General features: G+C 35.7%; 1 protein-coding gene across 2 annotated transcripts in view; it reads right to left on the bottom strand.

Moving 5' to 3' along the window:
* Nucleotides 1–21,065, bottom strand: part of DTWD2 (DTW domain containing 2) — a 75,629-nt gene that overhangs the window by 28,405 nt on the left and 26,159 nt on the right. For both annotated transcript variants that reach the window (XM_062599622.1, XM_062599623.1), the window contains exons 3-4: nt 19,743–19,837; nt 8,165–8,354 (exon numbers count right to left, since the gene is read on the bottom strand). In XM_062599622.1, coding sequence (XP_062455606.1) covers nt 8,165–8,354; nt 19,743–19,837 — 285 coding nt within the window. The remainder of the gene's footprint in view (nt 1–8,164; nt 8,355–19,742; nt 19,838–21,065) is intronic.

The following is a 21,065-nucleotide window of genomic DNA, read 5'->3' as shown; positions in this document are numbered from 1 at the left end:
CATCTCTTTTGCTCTAATACCTCTTCTTTAGATATTGTCATATGTACCTCAATATCTTTGAGACAAAAAAATGCCTAAGTTCCAAACATAATGATATTCTACTTACTTCGATTTTGCATAATTGCATTATCAACCCAAATTTAAAAATATGAAATAAAAACCTCATTCCAATAGAGAACAACTCATAGATTATTTAAACACAAGTATAAACGTACCCCTTGCCCATGAGTGACAGTCTCTTTCCTTTCACTTGCTTCACGTTTTTGGCTAGACATTTCACTAAGTTCAGCAATTAAAAGCCAATGTAGATAATTATCTCAACTAACTTCAAGACAAAAGGTTAGAAAGCAAGAGGAACAACGTGCTCACAACTGAAGGAGTTGGCAGCTACAAAGTCACCGTCCCATGCTTCTCCTCAAGACAAGAACAAAACTGCAGAAGTAGGAACAGCCAAAAAATACTGCACTGTTTGCCACTGTCTTGCTTAACAAGAAAGAAGAAACACAGACAAGAGACATAGGGTGAACTATTCTTAGTTCATAGAATGAACAAAATTTAAGCCTCAAGAGTTTTGGTGTGTGCTTCCAGAGTGTTTTAGAATCAACGTTTACCAATTGACTGCTAACTTCAACAACGGAACAGCTTGTTAACCTTATCAGCTACAGTAGCTTGCCTAAGTATTGGTAGTTCATTTCTGTCCAAATTAATCTAACTTAGCTTACCGCACAGTTGTTCAGGTAGTGCTTAAACCTGCCCTACTTGTTTTTGTACTGCTGTATACTCAACTGGTGTCTTAACTGTGTATTACTTGCCTGAGATGACTGCTTGGAGTTACAGCACTAGATCTAGCTCACTACTGTACTACCAGGATTGCACAAGCAAAGCTGAGCTCATAATCAAACCATAATATATCACCTTTAAACTTGATTGAAGAGACTGAAGCCACTGAGTATGAGAGAATAACTTCATTTGTTTTGCAGGAAGTTGTATCTGCATTGGAGAACTTCATCATTGTAACTCCGGGCAGCTTCAAGTCTGAGTATCTCTGCAGGTATGAACTCACCTGTGAACTTCTCAAACTCAACTGTGATAGTGACATGGGCAGGGGAGGAAGGGGGGATGCAATTCACTTCACTACTTTAGATCTGCACAGCCAAGAAGCTCTTGCAACAACACTGACTTGTGATGGTCTCTTAAGGATGTTCCATTAAACCATTCAATATGGCTTTGCTGTGCTGAACAGGACACGCTTAGCTCCTCACTAGCAATAGCAGTGCAAGCGATGGGCGTATTCTGTGAGCACTGTTGGCAGAACTGTTGAAGTGAGAACCGTTCTAACTGTCATGCTACGAGCAAGGCATCTTTTGTTGCACTCCTTAAACCAAAGTTGTTTTTAAACACTGGTGACCACTCCACACGTTGAGATAGCAGCTTGACCAACCCACTGAGCCCCTCAGAGCACTCCTACTAATTTCAGTCAGCTATGTCATACTTAAGCCCTCAGCATTCAATTTCAAGATGAAAAGCTTAAATAAATCTGTTTCCCAGCTAGAAGAATCTACATGTTTCCCATCTCTGAACTAAGGGCCCTTTATTTTTCCCTGATGCTATGAATTTTACCTGTTCAATCCTACTATTATTCAAGACTACCTACAATTTTTCAGAAAGTTCTCCTTATCTGGAGACCAAAACATTCAATTTATGACTGTAACATAGAATTAAGGAACAGTATCTATCTGAAAGCATAAGCGTAAGAAGCAAGAAGGCAGAAATTTTATCACAAAGGAACTGACAATGTGTGTGAATTACAAAGGAGCTTTATAATGGAAAAAGTTAGGTTCATTTTTTGCTCTTCCCAAGGAGCTTTGGGTTTTTTTTAATCCATGAGAAAAAATAACCTGACTTGTTAGACCCCTGTTTAAAGAAGCCCAGAAAGCTTTAGTAGTATCAAAGGCATTCTTTCTCAAATTTAGGTATCTTAAAACCCATACTGGATAGTTAACAGATAAGTATCTGTCACACTTCAGAAGGCTGCCTCCACACAGCTCATGTAGGAGCTGTAGCGTATCACTAAGGCTAACATGGCCCACCGTATCTTTCAAAAATTTACTTTGAGAAAGTGTTTTATATACAAGTTCTCTACATTAATTCACTTTTAGGATTTCAATTAAAGATTTTTTTTCCAATTAACTTGAAATGCTCTTTGACTTGCAATCTGCATGTAGTATTGCCAAATGTATTGCAAGAGGAAAAAGGAGGAACATGAACTAAAATCCAAGACACCCATATATCTGAGGCTACATTTCAGCATTTTTAAACTCAGCTTGCTACTGCAAGGATCTGCTGACCTTAAAGTTATATAAGTATATTCCATGATCCTGTCAGAAAGTGGAGTTTCTAGTATACTCAATTTTTTCAAAAGCATTAACTGTGAAAATAATACTTTAAAAACTTTAATATGTACCATTAACTCTAACTGGAGAGCATACAGATCCAGAGAATGACAACAGAAAGTCATTGCTACATGTTTAGAACTGTAATCCTGACTGCTAACACTACACTTATTATAGCGCATCGGTATCAAAGCAGATTCCTGTAAAGGATACAGACTTTACCTTATGAACTAAAACAGGTGTAAAAGTCCCTTTTGCCAGCAAGAGTTATTTTTGTCAAAATACAAAGAAGAAAATTTCTGAAAGGAAACATGGTATTGAAACGTGGTGTACAATTTTAAGCCTACATCTATAAATAACACAAGGAAGAAGTTAAATACAAAGCCAGGACGGACTTGAAAGAAGTCAGAGAGTCAGTAAGAGTTATCCGAAAACACGCACCAACATTTAATCAGACTAGTGAACCGCATAGCGTGAAATGCATTCGTTATGAGCAGAATACGAGGAGAAAAAGAAAGTAAATAGCTAATACTGCCAGTGGGGAAGGCAGACATTGTGTGGCAGGATGTTAAGTGAATAATTAGTGTAATAAAGAACACAAATTGTAGGATTTCAGCACTTTCCTTCAGAGTGTCTTTTATTCCTTCATAAATTCTGCAGGTTCTCAAACAGACCTATCCTTTCTTGAGAGTCTTCTGAAAGAACTTAATTGCTTTAGAAGTCATAAGTCATTTACATAAGCAAACTTTCCACATTTTCTCTAGATGGGCTCTCCTAAAGCCCAGACCAAGCTTTCTCACCCACTCCTTTGCTTCCAAGTTATTCTCTCTAGCTAGATTGCCCTTATATATTCCAGCAGACTTTGTCAAAGGGCCTGGTATGAAAGAAAAAAGTGCATGAAGCAGCAGTCCCATATGGAAAATGAAAGTTGATCATAAAACATAAGAAAGTCTGGAAGGAATAAAGTAAATTTTACAATGTATTACAAGGTCTGCATTACAGACTGGGTAGTTTTCAGAGCCTCTGTGGACTTCTGTGGACTAATTATTAAATACTTTTTATGACCCCCAAAGTTTTACCTACAGATTCTTTCATGCATAAGATCAAATCAGATAGATGTCCCAACAGGCCCAAGAGAGTATTTTGGGGTTTTGTCAAAAATGTGTAACAAACTCTTTGGATTTTCAAAAGAGAAGAGTTTTAAGGAGTTTCTTTTCAACAATGAGCTCTTCCATAATGCTGATGTACAAGTTAGATGACTAACTTGCTTTCTGCGCCTTCAGCTCCTTGTTACAATCAGAAATAAGAAAGAAAGAATTTGGATAACTAGTATGTCAGAAAAAGAAGTTATTAATTTATACACACACACACCATCATATCTGCGTAATGCTTTTGGACTAATGTTACACACACACACACACCATCTGTGTGATGTTTTTTGACTAATGTTTTTCTTCACAAATTGCTTTGTCTTTCCTTTTAAAAAAGAAAATTATGTTCTGCCTAAAGCTCCAAAACAAAAGTTTGTATGAGTTTTTCTACCTGGATTACTGAAATCCTTTAAGCAGATACTGTTTACCCGAGAGATTGTCAGACAACTAACAATTGTTAGTTCAATGTGAACTAACATCAGAAAAGTATGTGAACAGTATCCAAATGGACATCTCAAAACAGGCCCCTGACCCAAATAGCCTACATACCATAAAAAGATGGGTACAGTTCTCTTCAATAACCAATATAAGTTATAACTAAGTAGTACAGCTTGAGAAAGAAGAATCAAATTATATTTTAGTTGCATCAGGATGATCAAATTTATCTATTTGATACAGAAGGTTAACTGAGGGGTTAATTCATTCCGAAGTTTTGTTTGTTTTTTGTTCCTTATTGACTCAATGTTAAGTTCGGCAGGTTAAAACAAGTATTTTAGATTTATGCATAAAGAAATAAGTTTTCTGTCCCCTTGCAATTACATTATGAACATTTCATGTTTTGCTATTTTGAGCAGCTCAGTTCTGTGTTTACTTTTTTTTTTTTTTTTTTTAAACTACTGGACAACTGGCTGGCTACGTCTCTTGATTTTTTACTAATCACTGCTGGCTTATGCATGACTATTCTTTACACTCATTTCGATAGTGCTCTGTTCTCAGGCAGCGTGGAAGCCAAACACTGGTAACAAAATTCTAGCTTATAGCTGTTAAAGTATCATCCAAGTATATTCATAATTTCCAATATTTTTCCCATCAGAAAACAAATGCACCCCATGTTACTTAATTCTCTTAATTATTCTGAAGAGTTCTGTTGTGATCAAACATTGTTTTACTAGTTGGTTAGCTCGTTAATTGTTTTTTCCTCGACAATAATGTGTGATAAAGGACTAGATGGAAATGAGTGAAAAGAAGGAATAAATAAGAGTCGAGCTTCATATAAAAAAATCTGTGTACCTTAATAATCTGTCAGTTATTAGATTTGTTTTTAACAAACAAGGAAATACGGCCAATTTCTTCCAGTTCAGATATTTTTATTTTAAAAGCCATTTAGAAATTAAATTTAGCTTTACATGTTACCAATTGATTGGACAATAATGAAATTTGGTATGTTTACAGCACAGAACAATAGGTTCTATCACAGCAAAAAGCTTGAACAGTATAGCTTTTTAAAGATCTGCAAGACAAGATTGTCAGTCAGCTCTTCCAGTCATGCTCCTCAGAGTAAGGAGCTCAAAAAGATTAAGAAACAACAGTAAGCTAAGCTGAGTAAGTGAAAACCTAGCAGCTCACTCTTACCAACATACTTCAAGAGAAATGGAACAAGATGCTATCTTGAAGAGGAGACAGGCAACAAAAATGCATTATCTACTCAGTCATCTCTTGTCATAATGCCCCTACTGATCTCATCTGCCCAAAGCATTAACAATAGGCAGACATAGCTAGTAGTTAAATGCCATAAAGGACTCATCACCTGCAATGTAGCTCAAATAACTACTCAAAAAAAAAAAAAAAAAATCAAAATCCATTGCAGAAGACAATCCAACTGTCAGCAGAAAAGAATCTCACAGGATGATCAAGTTTCAACGTTATAGATTAAGGTGGCATGAACTTCAGCCCTCCACAGAAGGTTGACTAACACACAAAAGCAAAGAACTTTAGTCACGTAAAATAACTAGACAAAAACAAAAAACAAACACACTTCAGAAAACATACAATACTCTTCTGCTTGTTTCAGCTTTTGAAGAGATTACTTTTCATATATAATCACAGAGAGAAAGTTCAGTTTGCAGCAAGGATATAAGAGAATGCAAGCAAAGGTAAGGCAACAAAAGCCACCTAAGCTATCCTCCAAGTTAATTTTCAAATAAGGGATACTAATTAGAGAACAAATTCAAAATATGTATTGTAAAATAGTGGGCTGGAGTTTAGCTGTAAGCATTGGATCTTATCTTTAAGCAGATCAATCTATTTAGTCTTAAAAATTAAAAATTAAAAAAAAAGGAGAAAAGCTGTAAAAGCAAAGAAATAATTAGTTTCTGGCTTGGCTAATAAAACCAAAAGTAATTCAGAAAGTTATAAAAGAGACGATTAAAAAAAATGACCAAAATAAAGTTTCTCCTTTATCTCCTCTCCTCCAAGTGAATGTATTAAGAGAAATGACTTCTGTTTTTTCTAATTTGAGAATACACTCTGGATGGAGAATAACTAGCTTACAAAATTAGAAATGCATGACTTACTGGCAAATTTGGTAGGACCCAGTCAAGAAGACTCTGTGGAAACACCTTCTCACTTAAAGTTAGATCATGTATCAGCAGTCAGGTGCATCAGTCTTAGACAAATGTTCTACAGAATTCGAAATGAATTGCAGTGAAATAAATTCTATAAAAATCAACTCATAAAATTGCAGTGAAATTGAAATAGTGAAATAAATTCCATAAGTTCCTAGTTTTAAGTTTTATCTGTTTTACCATCTTTCTGTGAAAGTCAAAATAACTGGACTAAAACTTAGGATTTATTTTGCATTTCACTTGCACTAGTATAAACTGATTTTTATACTACAGTTAAGAGCCAGAAAGCAACTTCAAGATCTGACATAAAATGGAGATTTCACCCTCTAAAGCAAATTATTTGCAACTTAAAACATATAGCAGCTTGGTTTTGCATTAACAGCATATTAACTTAACACTATTCAATTTAAACTATCCTAACCTCATAGCCAATAAGGGCCTGTTTTTTACAAGTTGCTAATTGCCAATTTTTCATCTCCAGAAGGGATACAGTCAGCTCTTCACTGATGAAAAAGGAATTTAAGTAATAAAGAGTTTGTTCCATTATTAAAAATGGGTATATCAACACTCTTTCTTCAAAATACCTTTGATAGTAACTCAGACAATAAGGCAGCTCTGTCAACAAATTACACCTGGACAAATGATCCTCCTCTCATGGGACTACTTCAGAAAGAGAAATAGAAGTCATGTTTATACCATCCAGTGTCCAATATGTCCAATACATGCTGAAAAACTGTCCTCTAAGCCCCAGCTACTATGCCAATACATGGGGAGAAATATCTTAGACATTCCATCTATAAAAAAAAAAAAAAATAAGAGATGAGGACAAAATACTGCCTCTTATTTTGACCCCAAGCAAAGCTGCTCCCTCTTCTGCGCTTCCATAGCAGATACTGACTTGAATTTGAACTGGTTTGGCCACGAGGCTTCAGCATTTGGGTTCTTCAGAACTTTATCAAAGGAGAAGCAACAAGAGAATCTGTACCATAACCAGGCCTCAAAACACTACTGCCTCACCACACAAATCCTCTGTGCATAGTCTCCTTAATAGATTTTGCAGGATTTGAGAAGTAGCCACTTCCACATCCTCCAGTACAGAAGTGACAAAAAATGCAAGTGCCAATGCAGTTTAAATATACGATCACAAGGGTCTCAGAGTTGTCTGTATTTCCTAGATCACTAACACCATTCCCACTATGAACTCAGTCCCTAGAAAGCACTCTAGACGCCTATCACAGACCTTCCATCAGTTGCCAACCTAACTGTTAATCAAGAAAAAGACAATCTGGACACAGAACTGCTAGTGTCAAACGAGTGCATTCCCTAAAAAAAAAATCTGTAATGCCGTCATTTAACCCAGGTTCAGCATTGTAGCACAAAGGAATACAGCCTGATGCATTCACATAATGCATACAAAGAAAGTTCAATGTAATAACAGGAAAAAAGTTTCTTGAATAACAGCAATTGAATCACATGTAATTAAGCTTTACTGTCAAAGCACCAAAAATTCTCATATGGTAGAGGCCAAATACAGGAGAAAGTCTTCATCATCTTCATAAGGGAGTACTCTTTCATTTTCTCTATTAGGCAATGCAATATTTATCCAAGAAAGAAATTGCATATTTTGTTGTAGATATTAGAATATCTCAGGTAACAGAGACATAAGATTTAACATGTAAATTAAAGTAGTTCTCAATTCGCACCAAAAAGATTTGAAATTAGATGCATTAATGCAAACCAAAAATGTCAAGCGATAAAGCAGAAATCCCACTATTTGGAAAGTTATCTTTTTCATAATCACATTGCTGGGGGTTTTTTTTGTTTGTTTGTTTTTGTTTATTATGCAAGTTTTCCTTAAGAGTTGGTTCTAAGTGGGGGGAACCTGCATGGGAAGACATTCCATGACTTGCCTTTTAACAAAAGGGGTCCTTTCTTGGCTGGTCAGAAACCAAGCATATAGTATATACATTTTAAAAAAACAATACATATAACTTACCTGCTTGGGAAGCCGGAAGAGAGAATTCTTGTAAAATATATCTTTAGCTTGACTCCATGTTCCATCAATGATTATCATCACAGATGGACTGGAAGACATCAAAGCAATTTCTTCCAAATTAGTTGCTTCAGCTCCAGGGTACAAAATTAGAGTATTTGGATTTCGGCACACTGTTGCTAATTCGGGATACCTTCAACAGACACACACACAAAGATAATAATTAAACATTTCCATGACAAATAAATACTTCCAGATATTCTAACCTACTAAATGCAATTCATCTTCTCAATTTTATTTAAGTTTCCAGAAAAAGGGTCATCATTCAACCACCAATCTCTTTTCAAAACTTAAGGTAAAGCTCTTGGTTCCACCTTGCCTCCTAGTTGGGGGGAAAAGGGGGTACACCCATAGAAGTTAGAGAAAAGCTTAATTAAGCTTCTCATTCATTTCAAAGCTTAATCTCTAATCCCTAATGATTAAAGCATTAAGAACATCCCCTAATATCTGTTTGAAGTGAAGATGGTTCTTATTGTTTACTAAAAATTTAATGTAAATATTCTAGTAAAATTTATTCAGATGCTAAATACAAAGATACTAGCCTCCCCTTTTCGAACCTTGAATACGTAAAGGCTATCAGCAGCCCTTACATTCAGTGTCCACAGGACATTTCTCAAAACTTTATCATCTCATTTTGGTTTAAGTCACTATTTCTATAGGTATGCCCCCAAACCCTATACATTCTTTTCTTCCTCCCTGTTGGTCTGTACGTTTGGCATGAAGTAGAATTATTTATTCTCCCTTAAGGGTTCACATGTTGAACAAGTTACTGTAAGAATCAGTGGGAGGCACCATCATTCAGGTCATACCATAAGCTTCAAAAACCACACGGTCAAGTTAGTCGGCAAGGGAGAAACTGCGGAACGCTGACGTTGTAATAACAACTTATTACTTGTCGTGAATCAAGCTCAGTAATAGCAACTTGTTTTCAGAACTGCCTCAATTCAGGGAGGGAAAAATACAAAGTAAGTGCTTGACTGAAGCATATGTGAAAGCTAAGAAATTAATTCTGCATAGTACTTCAGAGGTTATAGAGAGTGACTTCTGGGGTAGAGAGGGAGCAAGAATAATAAACAGTTGAAACAGTCTGTGCCTTTTTTGCACTCGGAAATCAAACGGGAAGCCAATGCAGCTTAGCACTGTTCTAGCCTCCTTACCTCCTTTATGATAAGATTGCTAAAAAGGCCAAAAGTATTCCTGATCATTAAGCTCAACCAGTGAGCAGCAATGTCTCTCATTCGGTGTACTATCTTCAGAGTATCTTCAAAGCAGTCATGTGAAATACATCAGATACCTCACCGCCCATTTAAAAACAGCTGGGAAACCAAATCACTTACTACATATGAGCTATAAAAGGGACTAAAGCTTGGGGAAAATAAGGTGCAATACAATGAGATTGACAATGGCCAGCACATCTAGGGGGCTATCCGTGCTATCTAACAAGAATCACAAAGAACAAGTATATGTGCCAAGAAACCAACAGAAGCAGGATATCAATTCACAAAAGCAAATTCCTAATGCCATTGTATTCTCAACAGTTTTGAGGTCCCAGGACCTGGCCACCTGCACTATTTCTCCAGAGTTCAAACATCGCCTTTCCTTTCTTCCTTACAAGAAAGAGGAGGAAAAAAGGCTGAGGAAGAAAGCAATGCTTAATAATAGTTCTTTAGTTGACATATTAGGTGTACTTCAAGCCTGCATACTACTTCATCACTCTGGACAAATGTGGGAACACAACTTGATCAGTGTTATGTTTAGGCAGAATTTCAGTGCTAAGATACCGAGGCTCTGAGCTCAAGACTTGTCTAGAATCGCACTGGAGACATCCAAAAATGGAAGAAGAATTGAATTCAGTATACCAATATTAGCCCAGAGCTAGTCTTCCAATATTTGACCATCTTAATTCTCCAAGTTAACAATCCAGATTGACAGTGTTGAATAATGTAGTGTTGAATCAGATCAATGTTATTTACCAAAAAAGAAAAAAAAAACAAGGAAAAATCCAGTAACAAACTTTTCTTCCAAAATAAACAATAAAAACAGTGTGAACAGAGACAGAAAGGTTGTAGAACAGGTTTGTGCTAACTTTCTACCAAGGAGTACAGGGAATCTTACCTGCAAAGTTTTTTAACCTTAAGTTCACTGGTAATTTGTAATCACTTCAGTTTATCCAGAAATCATGCTATATCTAGTCATATACAATAGGTATTTCACTTCAGGTTCAAGGTTTAAATGTACAAAATGGGTCATTTACTTCATATGCTTATCTTGAGAGCTTAACTCTTCAAAAGAGCCAACTATCCTAATTCTAGGACATTAGAGTTTTAAAAATAATCAAGATCTTAGATGACAGTCAAAAAAACCACACCCGCCCACCATCTTGAGTGATGCTGGGTATACGTAGAGAGATCCACCATACTTCTTTGCATAGTAAAAGGTTCCTAAAATATACATACACTGCTCAATCCCTTGCAGGCCATGGCAACTCATATTTAATTGCACCATAATCTTTGGTTTTCATTTTTTAAGACTATGCTTTCTGTTGGCTTGTTACCAATACATAGCACAATAAATAAGCCTTTTCCTGCTCATGAATCACCACTACCAAGAATTTTCCTCCCTTTACCAAACAGGTTTTATGTGAATCCATTAGTCGCATTTAACTGTAACCACATAAGCATGAGAAAACCCCAGAGAGACCAAGTTTGCAACACTGACAAATAAAAATGAATCTGTGTTAACCAAACTGATACAGCATTGGAAAGGCAAGTAGGTACCACCACTTTCCACAGCGATTTAGCAAGAACATGCTTATCTGCTTGCTTTGGGTAAACACTGTAATACAGTATATGTAATCACATACTACTATCCAAATACTGCTACAGGGCAGGATACTCCCTACTTGAGCCAGATGTTTTAAAAGGAAACCATCATAGAAAACTGTGAAAAATTAGCTATTTCACTGAAATCCTGAATTAAAGCTGTTGTCTGGTCAGCTCTTTTGAAAACCTGATCCATACACTATAATACATGTTTGTTTGTTTGTTTTTTGCATACAAGCTTTGACTTGTATGTTTAAGCTTACTATAGCACAAAATAGAAGATTATGAATTGGATTTCATCTTCACATAACTTTACTCCTAAAAGCAAGGGCATGTAGTCCTACAGTAAAAATACATTAAAACAGTGTCAATATTGATCTTTTTCTCCACAAATACCACTAATTTACTCCACTGTTTAAGTACAAGAGTAATTCGAGACAAATAGTATGGCTCATTAAAAATACAGAAGACATTTTTATTAAGGTTGATGTTTGTATTCATGACAACTCATGAAATATTAAACAACATATGCCAGCTTTGAAACTCTCCTCAGAACCGCAGAAGCTCCTTGCTCAGTGCTATGCCTATGTATTGAAATGAATTTTTGCTTTTCATCTCCACTTCACAAAGATGGAGTCGAAACACTCAGCACCACACCACTCGCATATATGTGATATCCAGCCTACTCACACCTTGCCTAAAAGCATCCCGTTGACTAGACACAAAGGCCAGGCCACACACCACATCAGTGAATTAGGAAGGAGATGTGCAGTTTCCTAGAAAGACACCATCTCCAAGGCCAGTAAATTGCTAAAAGAAGAATTGAAAAAGTCTCATTAACAGGCTTAACTTGCTATAAATCACTCTGCTGTAAGCTTCTTATCTTTTGAGGTGGGATGGGTTTGGAGTTTTGTTATTGTTGTTTTATTTCCAACTAGTCTTATTTAAATTCAGGGACATAATTGCTTAGTCCAGCTAGACCACTTAATGTGGGGAAAAGAAATCCAACAGAAACGCAGGTGAGATAAAAATGAAAGGATTCAGTTGGGATAAGCACATGAGTAAGTTAGGAGCACAAGTGCAGGCACCAGCATCAGGAAAACTAGTCCAGGCTGAAGAAGAAATAGTTGATTGTTGTGACAGAAAATTTCTGCAGCAGCTGCCGGCAGTCAGAAAGGTGATTTTCTTACTTATCTTGCCATATTTGATGCACAGGACAGAACAGCTTTCAAGGTATTTGTCACGCAGCCATGTGGTTTTGGCAGTGGAGAACAGGGAGCTGCCCATTGAGGAGTCAGCATTTGCTATGAACAAGATACTGGCACCACATGTTTCAAAATAAAGCTTTCTTCAGGATTAAGTTTTCTTTAGGAACAGGTTTGCCACTAATTTCATTATACTTTGAATCCAGGAACAGTTCAATCAAAGAGCTATCTCTTGTAATCAAATTCATTCTCACTGGTGTTCGAGAGATGGAAATCTTCTGTCACCTGCGAAGCCTCACACGCAAATGCTTGAACACAGTTGTGGCCTAACGCTGGCAGATACGTCACAGACCCTGGCAAGGCTGGGCACAGCAAGGAGCGTACCAGTTAGCACAGGAAGTCGGAACAGGAGGGGAAGAGGAGCAAAGTGCCGAGTGGCTGCTGGCCATTGTTAGAGAGAGACTTAAGTTATGTCTTATTTATACATAGCTTGTCCTAGGACATTCCATCATGCTTTTACAGAAGCTTTGTTTAGTATGAAATATGCAAAAGGGATTAGATTGTTACCGATGATTTTAACCGTTACAACTGGCATGCTCATGGCACAGTCTTTGAAGCTATCAAATCTCAAGTGGGGACTCAAGCTGAATTTCCTTAAGGAAAAAAAAAAAAAAAAAAAAAAAAAAAAAAAAGTACCTTTTTCCCTACAGGTCAGAAGCTGACCTTTTAAAAGGTTTTACAACTCTGTCAGTCAGGGAAAAAAAAAAAAAAAAAAAAAAGAGAGAAAGTTCCTGTATATGCAGGGAAAAAAAAAAAAAAAATCTTGTCTCAAAACAGCCCAGCTGCTCATGAGCCTCACCTTTTTCAAAGAGCCTGCAGGAGCGCACTATGAACTCAGAACTGAAATAAAAACTCATTTCTGACTTTAGGTACTGTACTTTAGTGTACCAGCAAACTTGCTGGGACTTAGAATCACTTCATTTTGGATGCTATTACTCACATCACTTACCTCATTCAAGAAGTGGATCTGATAAAAAAAAAAAATCAAATACAGGGTTGTTCTATGTTAACTTAATAAACACCAACTATGCAAATCCATGATTTATTGTCACATGTATTCATGTACTTTTAACAGTTACCAAAAGCTTCCTGCATATTTGTTTTGATTATGACTTTGAAGTCATGAAGTGAGATCCCTTTACAAAATCTAATGGAATAAACTTACAGTGAATCACTGATAAAGTTAAATATATGCAATTCACTCATACATCTGTAACAAGAAAAACATGTAGATCTAACAGTCATCTTGACTGGGGTGAAAGGTAACTGAATTTTTAATTCAATATTGTGCAAAGAGTGGAAAAGACAACTTAATTCTTTTGGAAATTTGACTGTCATGACCACTACATAATTTCAGCTGGTGTAACCTGAAAGGGCCTGATAATGAACATAGCTTTGTTGTCTTACAGGTACGATCTAGGTCTGTAAATCAACATAGAAAGGAGAATAGGCAATATAATGATAAGATATGATTTGAGTGATATAAGTGACACTGGAGGGGAACTAAGGAGACCTTAAATTCACGTGCAATGGATGTTAATAGAAAAAGAGGAAGCTTGCTCAGGGTTACAGTCACGGAAAGAGGTGTTGCTTTTTTTCCACTCAAACCTATAAGGTAGAGCAAGATCCAGTCTGTCCTCCATGGGTTTCTCTAAGCAATGACTAAGGAGGGAGAAAAAAAAACAAAAACCCAACCAAAAAAAAACACTTCAAGACAAGACACAGTTAACCAAGAAGTAGGAAGGTAAAAAATTTCTTTCTGGAAAAGAAATTCAAATCTTAGTATTTTCACAAAAGAAAGAAGCAGCACAAAGAAAGATGATGAAATACAAGGGATTAAAGAGAAACCAAAAGGCATGTCTTAGCTAAATCATAATAATTACATCAGAAAATAAGTGTAATAAATATACAGACAAAAGAAACCGACTCAGCTACTAAGGACAGTTAATACCATAAGTTTAAGTGCATATCAGAAAAGCTAGGTACAAAATCAGAATATGAAACTATTCTGCAAGTACATTAAGAGCAAGAAGAAAACACTGGTCACAAACACTGGCCTGCAACTCAAAGGAAAAATTAGCAACACATAAAACCTGAAAAGCTGAATTCCACAGCTGAACTTTTCAATGGAATCATATGGGTAATGCAATGAGCTTCAGCAAACAAGTCAGCTCTTCAGGTAGAATGCAGACACCTCAAGAAGTACTCTACCCAAGTCAGAACAATTTGTGCAAAATTTAAAACTGTTGATGAGAAGAAATCCCTCATAAATGTGAAGTAATTGAAGAAAGTCTAAGGACAAGACCAGCAAGAGCAATCAAAGCCTTTACAGAGGAACTGAATAGACCAAATATGTTATAGAAGACAAGGCCATGGGCAAATCAAGGCAGCATCAAAAAACAAGTACCAAAACACAGGAAGGAAATAGCCTATTCTCCTCCATCCACAGTAGAAAGGAATAGAAATATTAAGCATAACCACAGCAACAAAGATACATAGAGGAGAATACCATAGAGGCTCCAGTACTGGACTGTATTAACACTAGGCATATATACATTTGATTTTGTCTTCCGTATAGCAACAACACAGTGACACTCTGAGGATCTTTCAGGCTCTACTTCTGTTAAGCGTGCTGCTATACATTATAGCAAATATCAAATACTAATGGCTGTCTTCACTCTCTTACTCTTGCATATGACTTCCACTAATAGCACATCTACAGATATCAGTGTTTCCAGTCTTCTCACACAGGTGTTCAATGTAACAATCTTCCTATGAACACTCACTACGGGTGCTACATTTGTAGTGCTTGCATATATTACCAGCTTTTGAGTTTTCAGTATCAGTTTGCAGAGTATAAAAACTACAAAAATTCCCAGGCAAAATCCATTTTTAGTTACAATTACAGTATTCCATTTAACATTTTCCTTCTGTAATTAAAAATTCGACCAACCTCAAGATCATCAGCTTCTCTTTTTATAAAGACACAAATTAAAATAATCTTCTTATCTATTACCTTCCTTTCTATAGACTGTTAATGTAGAGGTCATAAAAAATGATATGCTTTATAACTACGACTATGGCCTTGACCTAAGATAAATACTTACAATACATCTCATGCAAACCACTATTCAGCCTCAGTTTTAATATGCAGCAGGCACTCTGAGTCCATGTAATCTGTTTAGTCTTTCAACATCCTCTGCTAATCAGAAGTCCTGGAATCTTTCCATTTCTTCCTAAACTGTATCTAACCACTTTGCCACAGAAGACTTTCATGTCACAGAAAACTTACACTGCTTGATGATGGTCATCTCCTATGACTGCTTCACTAAAAGTAAAATGACCAAATCATTTCACCAGTGCTGAACGCAAGGAACAGGTTGCCCACAGAGGCTGTGGAGTCTCCTCCTCTGGAGATATTCAAAACCCACCTGGATACAACCCTGTCTAACATGCTGTAGGTGACCCTGCTTATGGAGGGGTGTGTGTGTGGGGGAGGGGGGGAGAGGGGACGGGACTAGATGATCTCCAGAAGTTCCTTCCAACCTCACCCATTCCAAGAGTCTCATGACCATACCTACAAGCAGCATCTCATTATTCCTGGGATGCATGCTCTAGAAGTGGGAAAGTTAAACATTATCTTACCTTATTATAATACAGTCTTAGCAGCATAAACATTTTTGATTACACATTTATAACCAGTTTCTTTAAAACTCTCTAAGGGTTTTTAATTCAATAGGAGACTATTAAACTTCAGTGCCAAATACAAGCGTTTAAACTTAAAAAAAAAAGCCACATTGCCAGTTAGCATCAAATAGTACTAGTAAGAGAGAACAGATGCTAATTTAACATCTTTAAAAAATAAGCAGATTAACAGGAACTCACTATTACTGCTGGTTCACCTTTGCAAGTCACTTTTTACAAACTCCTGCACTTGAAAAACTATGGAAATACTGATCTCCATAGTTCACATAAAATAATTAAATGAATAAAGTCAACAACTTCCTATGCGTTTCACACTTAGAAACAGTTCCTTAGGATCAGTACTGAAGTATAAGAGACACCTAGGAAAAGAAAATTGCAGTTTTCATACTAGTCTCTAATGGGGTCTATAATCCCACCCTCCCCCCCCCCCACTTTTAAACAGCACAGATTTATTTTTGGTTCTTTGGTCACAAAATTAGAGTCATTAATATTAAAAGTTTTTGGAAGCTTGTAATTTTACAACTTTTTTCCCCATTTACAAGGAGGGGGGTGTCAAAAAACCACTTAAGTAGTCCTTCTTAATCTTGGAAAATCTGTACATCACAAACTTCATACACTATAGTAAGTTCCACAACGAAAATCCACCATTACTAATGCCTCTGAATAACATTAGCTATTACAACATAAATATGTAAATAAAGCAGAAGGTAGCCTGCTTGTCTAATATGTCACTATCATTAGGCTGGTAGTGTGATCTTAAATTTGTTTTTCCTGTCATAGATGGGAGTGGTCTGCCACAGTGTAAATCTAGAGAAAGAAGAAATAACAGGTTCTCTTTATTCTGATATTATTCCTATTTCCATTTACTTCTCCTTCCTGAGGTGTTGTACTTCTGTAATACTTTGTTCAGTACTTCCCTAAAATGAAAACTGCTTCTTGCATTCACTGCTAGTGCACATGCAGATTTTTCAAGAAAAACAGATTTCAACCAACCTTGGCATGTAGTTTAAAATCTAATTCTAATTAATATAATTTCTCTCTGCTACCTTAAAAACAAATCATTTTGCTTCATAATTATATTCAATCTGTTACTATTTTCAGTTCTCATTCCATTATCCCAAAGCATCATGGAAATTTGGAAGACACTGACAAAAAAAAAAATCACAGATCCTGTGTCTAACCTAATAAAAGTATAAATTTGGACACAGTCCATTTCTGATATCCTTTCTTCTGCTCCCCCATCTCCCCAATAAGCTTTATCTACTACCATACTGTGAACTCGCAGAAATAAAACTGCAAAAGTGCTGCTGTGAATTTCAAAGTATAACTATGAAAAAGAAAATCAAAGTTGCTGTTTATAAGGGATATGAATTGTTCTTAGGCTAAACGAAAGTCTGAAAGCTGACATTAATCCAAAAGACTGCAGTAGAACGGACAAGAAAAACCACCCGTAGTATGGCAGTTTGTAAGCAACTGTTTTAGAAAAATACCGATCTTTTCAGTTTGTCATTACTGCAGGATCAAAACAGAAGGATATTTTTTCTTAAAGACCAGTTTAGAGGTGTGTTTTGTTTTTGTTTTTAATGATCAAAATAGGTCCTAACCTATCACCTAACCTATCACAATGTAAACTAAGGGCTACTGAGAATATCTAGAGGTAGCAGTGTACTTATACAATTTGAAATTACAGGATTAGGAACCGGTTTTCATTTTTAATGAAGATAAGCTGATCTCTGTATACGTACCATCATCTGTAGCATCACAGTACTTAGTGGTAATTCTTGAAGAACACAGACATTACAATAGAAAACTTTGATACAGCATTTTAATAAATAAGCTACATGCCAAGTAACTGAATAAATGTTTCTAAGGTGTGCACAAAAATAACAGAAAGAAGATAAAACATACAAAACAGGAATGTAGTCAAAGGAATATACATTATTCCTCTAAATTCTCAACACACTGGACTAAAACCATGGCTGAAGCTTTGTATGAAGATTATTATTAATATAGGTCACTATATATTATCATCCAAGAGCTGAACATTGTATCCCACAATCCAATCAGCATCTATAGATTAAACTACATGGGCAGAACATTCCTCTTTCCAGCAGAAAGAATTCTCCAAACATGCCCTAAGCCCAGGAGAAAGTCAAGGCAACTCTAGCACCAAGAATAATTACAGAACTGTCCAGAGAACAGAATTTAGAAAATTTCAAACCAAAACAAAAATATCCAAGAAAATTAAAAATTAGCCCAAGAAATTAATGTTAGAAGTAAAGCACATATTTCAACAGTAGTGGTAATTAATATATCCAGAAATGTCAAATCCCTTTAATTAAAGTATATCCACAATTATTTCTCAAAAAAAGCTGTAAGTTTTGCTTCAAGTAATGTGTATTTCTCCTCTGGGGCCTGGACTAAAACAATTTGTTTCATCATTAAGATGGAGTATTCACAATGAAGTGAATTTGCTTTCAGCGATGAACACCAGTTTTTATCCACCTGACCACATAGTTCAAGACTTTTTTTCCTGATAAATGACGTCCCTCTACTCTAGATACAGTTGGTATTCTCTGTTCAGCATATGCCAGAAACTCTTGTTGAACTGAACAGTGTTATTATTAAAGAACTACCTTGCAAAAATTTATTAGTAGTCTAAGAATGAAAATAAATTCCATTCAGTGCATGTCAGTACGAAAAGTTATTTCATTTTCAGCTTTAACAGGAAGAGAGTACAGTTTCCCTGTAGCCTGGAACTTTAGATAATTATCTACAGTTATTACCACACAAGACTAATAGAAAAGCATTGTATTTCTAATATGCTCTAGTTGCTATATACAGTGGAGTGGGAGCAGCAATCTGAATCACCTTTCAACATTTCTGTTCAGCGAACTCTGTAAAAAGTTTTCTCCAAAGATTAAGCTCAATTTTAAAATTTGCTTCATTAATAGTCATAATTTGTTTGCTTTCACTGAGAACGTAATGTAATAAATTTTAATTAGCTTTTGCACCAGAAACTGATTCCTAAGATTCACTTCAAATGAAGACAAAAGACATTATTTCTGAGATCAATATTGTTCTAAGTCTCAAAGAAATAAAAAAACAAATTTGAAAACATCATGATCTCTTATAGTTTTCCAGAAAGAAGAAAGGATTGGACAGAAAAATACGTTTTTGAAGAACTTTTCATCTTCAACACTCATGTACAAACTACTACTCGTATTTCTGTAGCACCTTGTGGTTTGCCAAACAAAGTAAATACAGCAAGAACCACGCAAACCAGCAAGATGAGCCTAGTACCAGGTAAGAACACAATTACAGAAAAGCTTTATGAAGAGAGTGACCCAGCAAACCGGTTGCCCTGTCATTAAATGATACAGCAAAGAAGAAACCGGCCATTCTTCCCACCTGAAAAATACAGATGGCACTGTAGCATACTGCAGAAGAGTAAAAATAAGGGAGGAAGTCAGTCCATTGTAGGAGATGATTTATAACAGCATCTTGCTAAAAATCAAGAAAGTAAAAGCTGCAGATCAGAAAAACCTATCAAGTGTTTCAGACTATTACACTAATTTTATATATACAGGAAATCAAAAGCTTACATTAAAAGTGAACATACACCATCAAAAAAATCTGAAAACATTGACTGCTGTTAATAAAGAAACAGGAAGAAACACCTCAGTAATTATAGAGAGAAGCAGAAAAAAAAATATCAGTCATGCTTACCTGTCTTCACTGAAACGTCGACCAATCAAAACTTTACATTTGTCTGGAGGGAGACAAGCCACTAGTAGAGGTACCGTCCTTAACACTCGACTTTCCTTCAAGGGAAAAAAAAAAAAAAAGTTGCTTCTGAACAAAAATCAAGGAGGCTTCTATGAATTCTTAGTTTCCATTTACTTTTTTTTTTTTGACTACACCCACAAAAGAGGTGTATCAGCTACCAGGAAAAAAAAAGGCAGGAACAAACATCCAACTGATACAGTCAAATCATACTGTTGTGACCAACAGCATTAACCTTAGTCTTGTCCTAACCTACAACCATAAGCGTAATTTAATTCAGCTAGGCTACCCCATATCAGAAAAACAACAAATTTAATAGATTAAAATTAAGCAAGAAAATAGCATTCATATTTACATAATAGGTTGAGGAGCTAGCTTCACTCATTTTCCAATACAAAGCAACACCCCTGCCAATATAGATGAGAGCTTGACTTTCACAAAAGGGTGCTAAAAATGAAAACCCTAGTATTGCTGGTATGGGATTATTTGTCTTTATTTCATCATGATCAAGTAATAGCAATTCAACAGTCAGAAGATTTCCTTCATAGGAAGGTCAAGAGTGGCAATAAATGAGCTGGAAGAAAATTAATTATTTGTCTGATGATCGAAAAACAACAGAATTATCACCAATCAAGTGAAAGTCATTCAACTGTTCCTTTCAATGTCATATCACTACTTCAGAATTACAGTTCTACCAAATAAATAATTTTCCTATCAATGGGAAAAAAGTTGGATTTTTCCAAATCAATCTAACAAACATGTTCATGAGAAGATAAAAACAGATCCCAAAGCTGAAGGAACTAAGAACAAAAGCTGAAATACAACTAAGACAAACTACATGTTCAAATGTTTCATGTTTAGACTTTTCTTAATTAAAAATTTTAGTTTATTAGTTTTTATTTAATTAGTTAATTAACTTATTTATTATAACAGCTATTCTGCATTTATTGGTATGAAATTGGATAGTTGCTCTCTCGGTTTTCTCAGTGTTGTAATAGTGATCTGCAGTGCTTTTTTATTCACTGTTTGAAGTCCTACACACAGAATTAGGTTAGAAGACTGACTTTGAGGTTTGGAGACTTTTTTGTTTTGTTTTGTTTCCCTTTCCTGGAAAAGGACAGTACTTTTGGCTAGCACAGCATTATCCATCTACAATGACCAGGACAACTTCAATTATTAAAAATATTTATTAAAATCAGTAGACATATTTTTCCCATCCTTTCTATGCTGAAAGGATTTTTTCCATAAATTTGTAAAGACAATTGG

This window comes from Rhea pennata, chromosome Z (genome assembly GCF_028389875.1).
Source record: "Rhea pennata isolate bPtePen1 chromosome Z, bPtePen1.pri, whole genome shotgun sequence".
NCBI lineage: Eukaryota > Metazoa > Chordata > Aves > Rheiformes > Rheidae > Rhea > Rhea pennata.
This window is presented reverse-complemented; position numbering and strand designations above follow the sequence as displayed.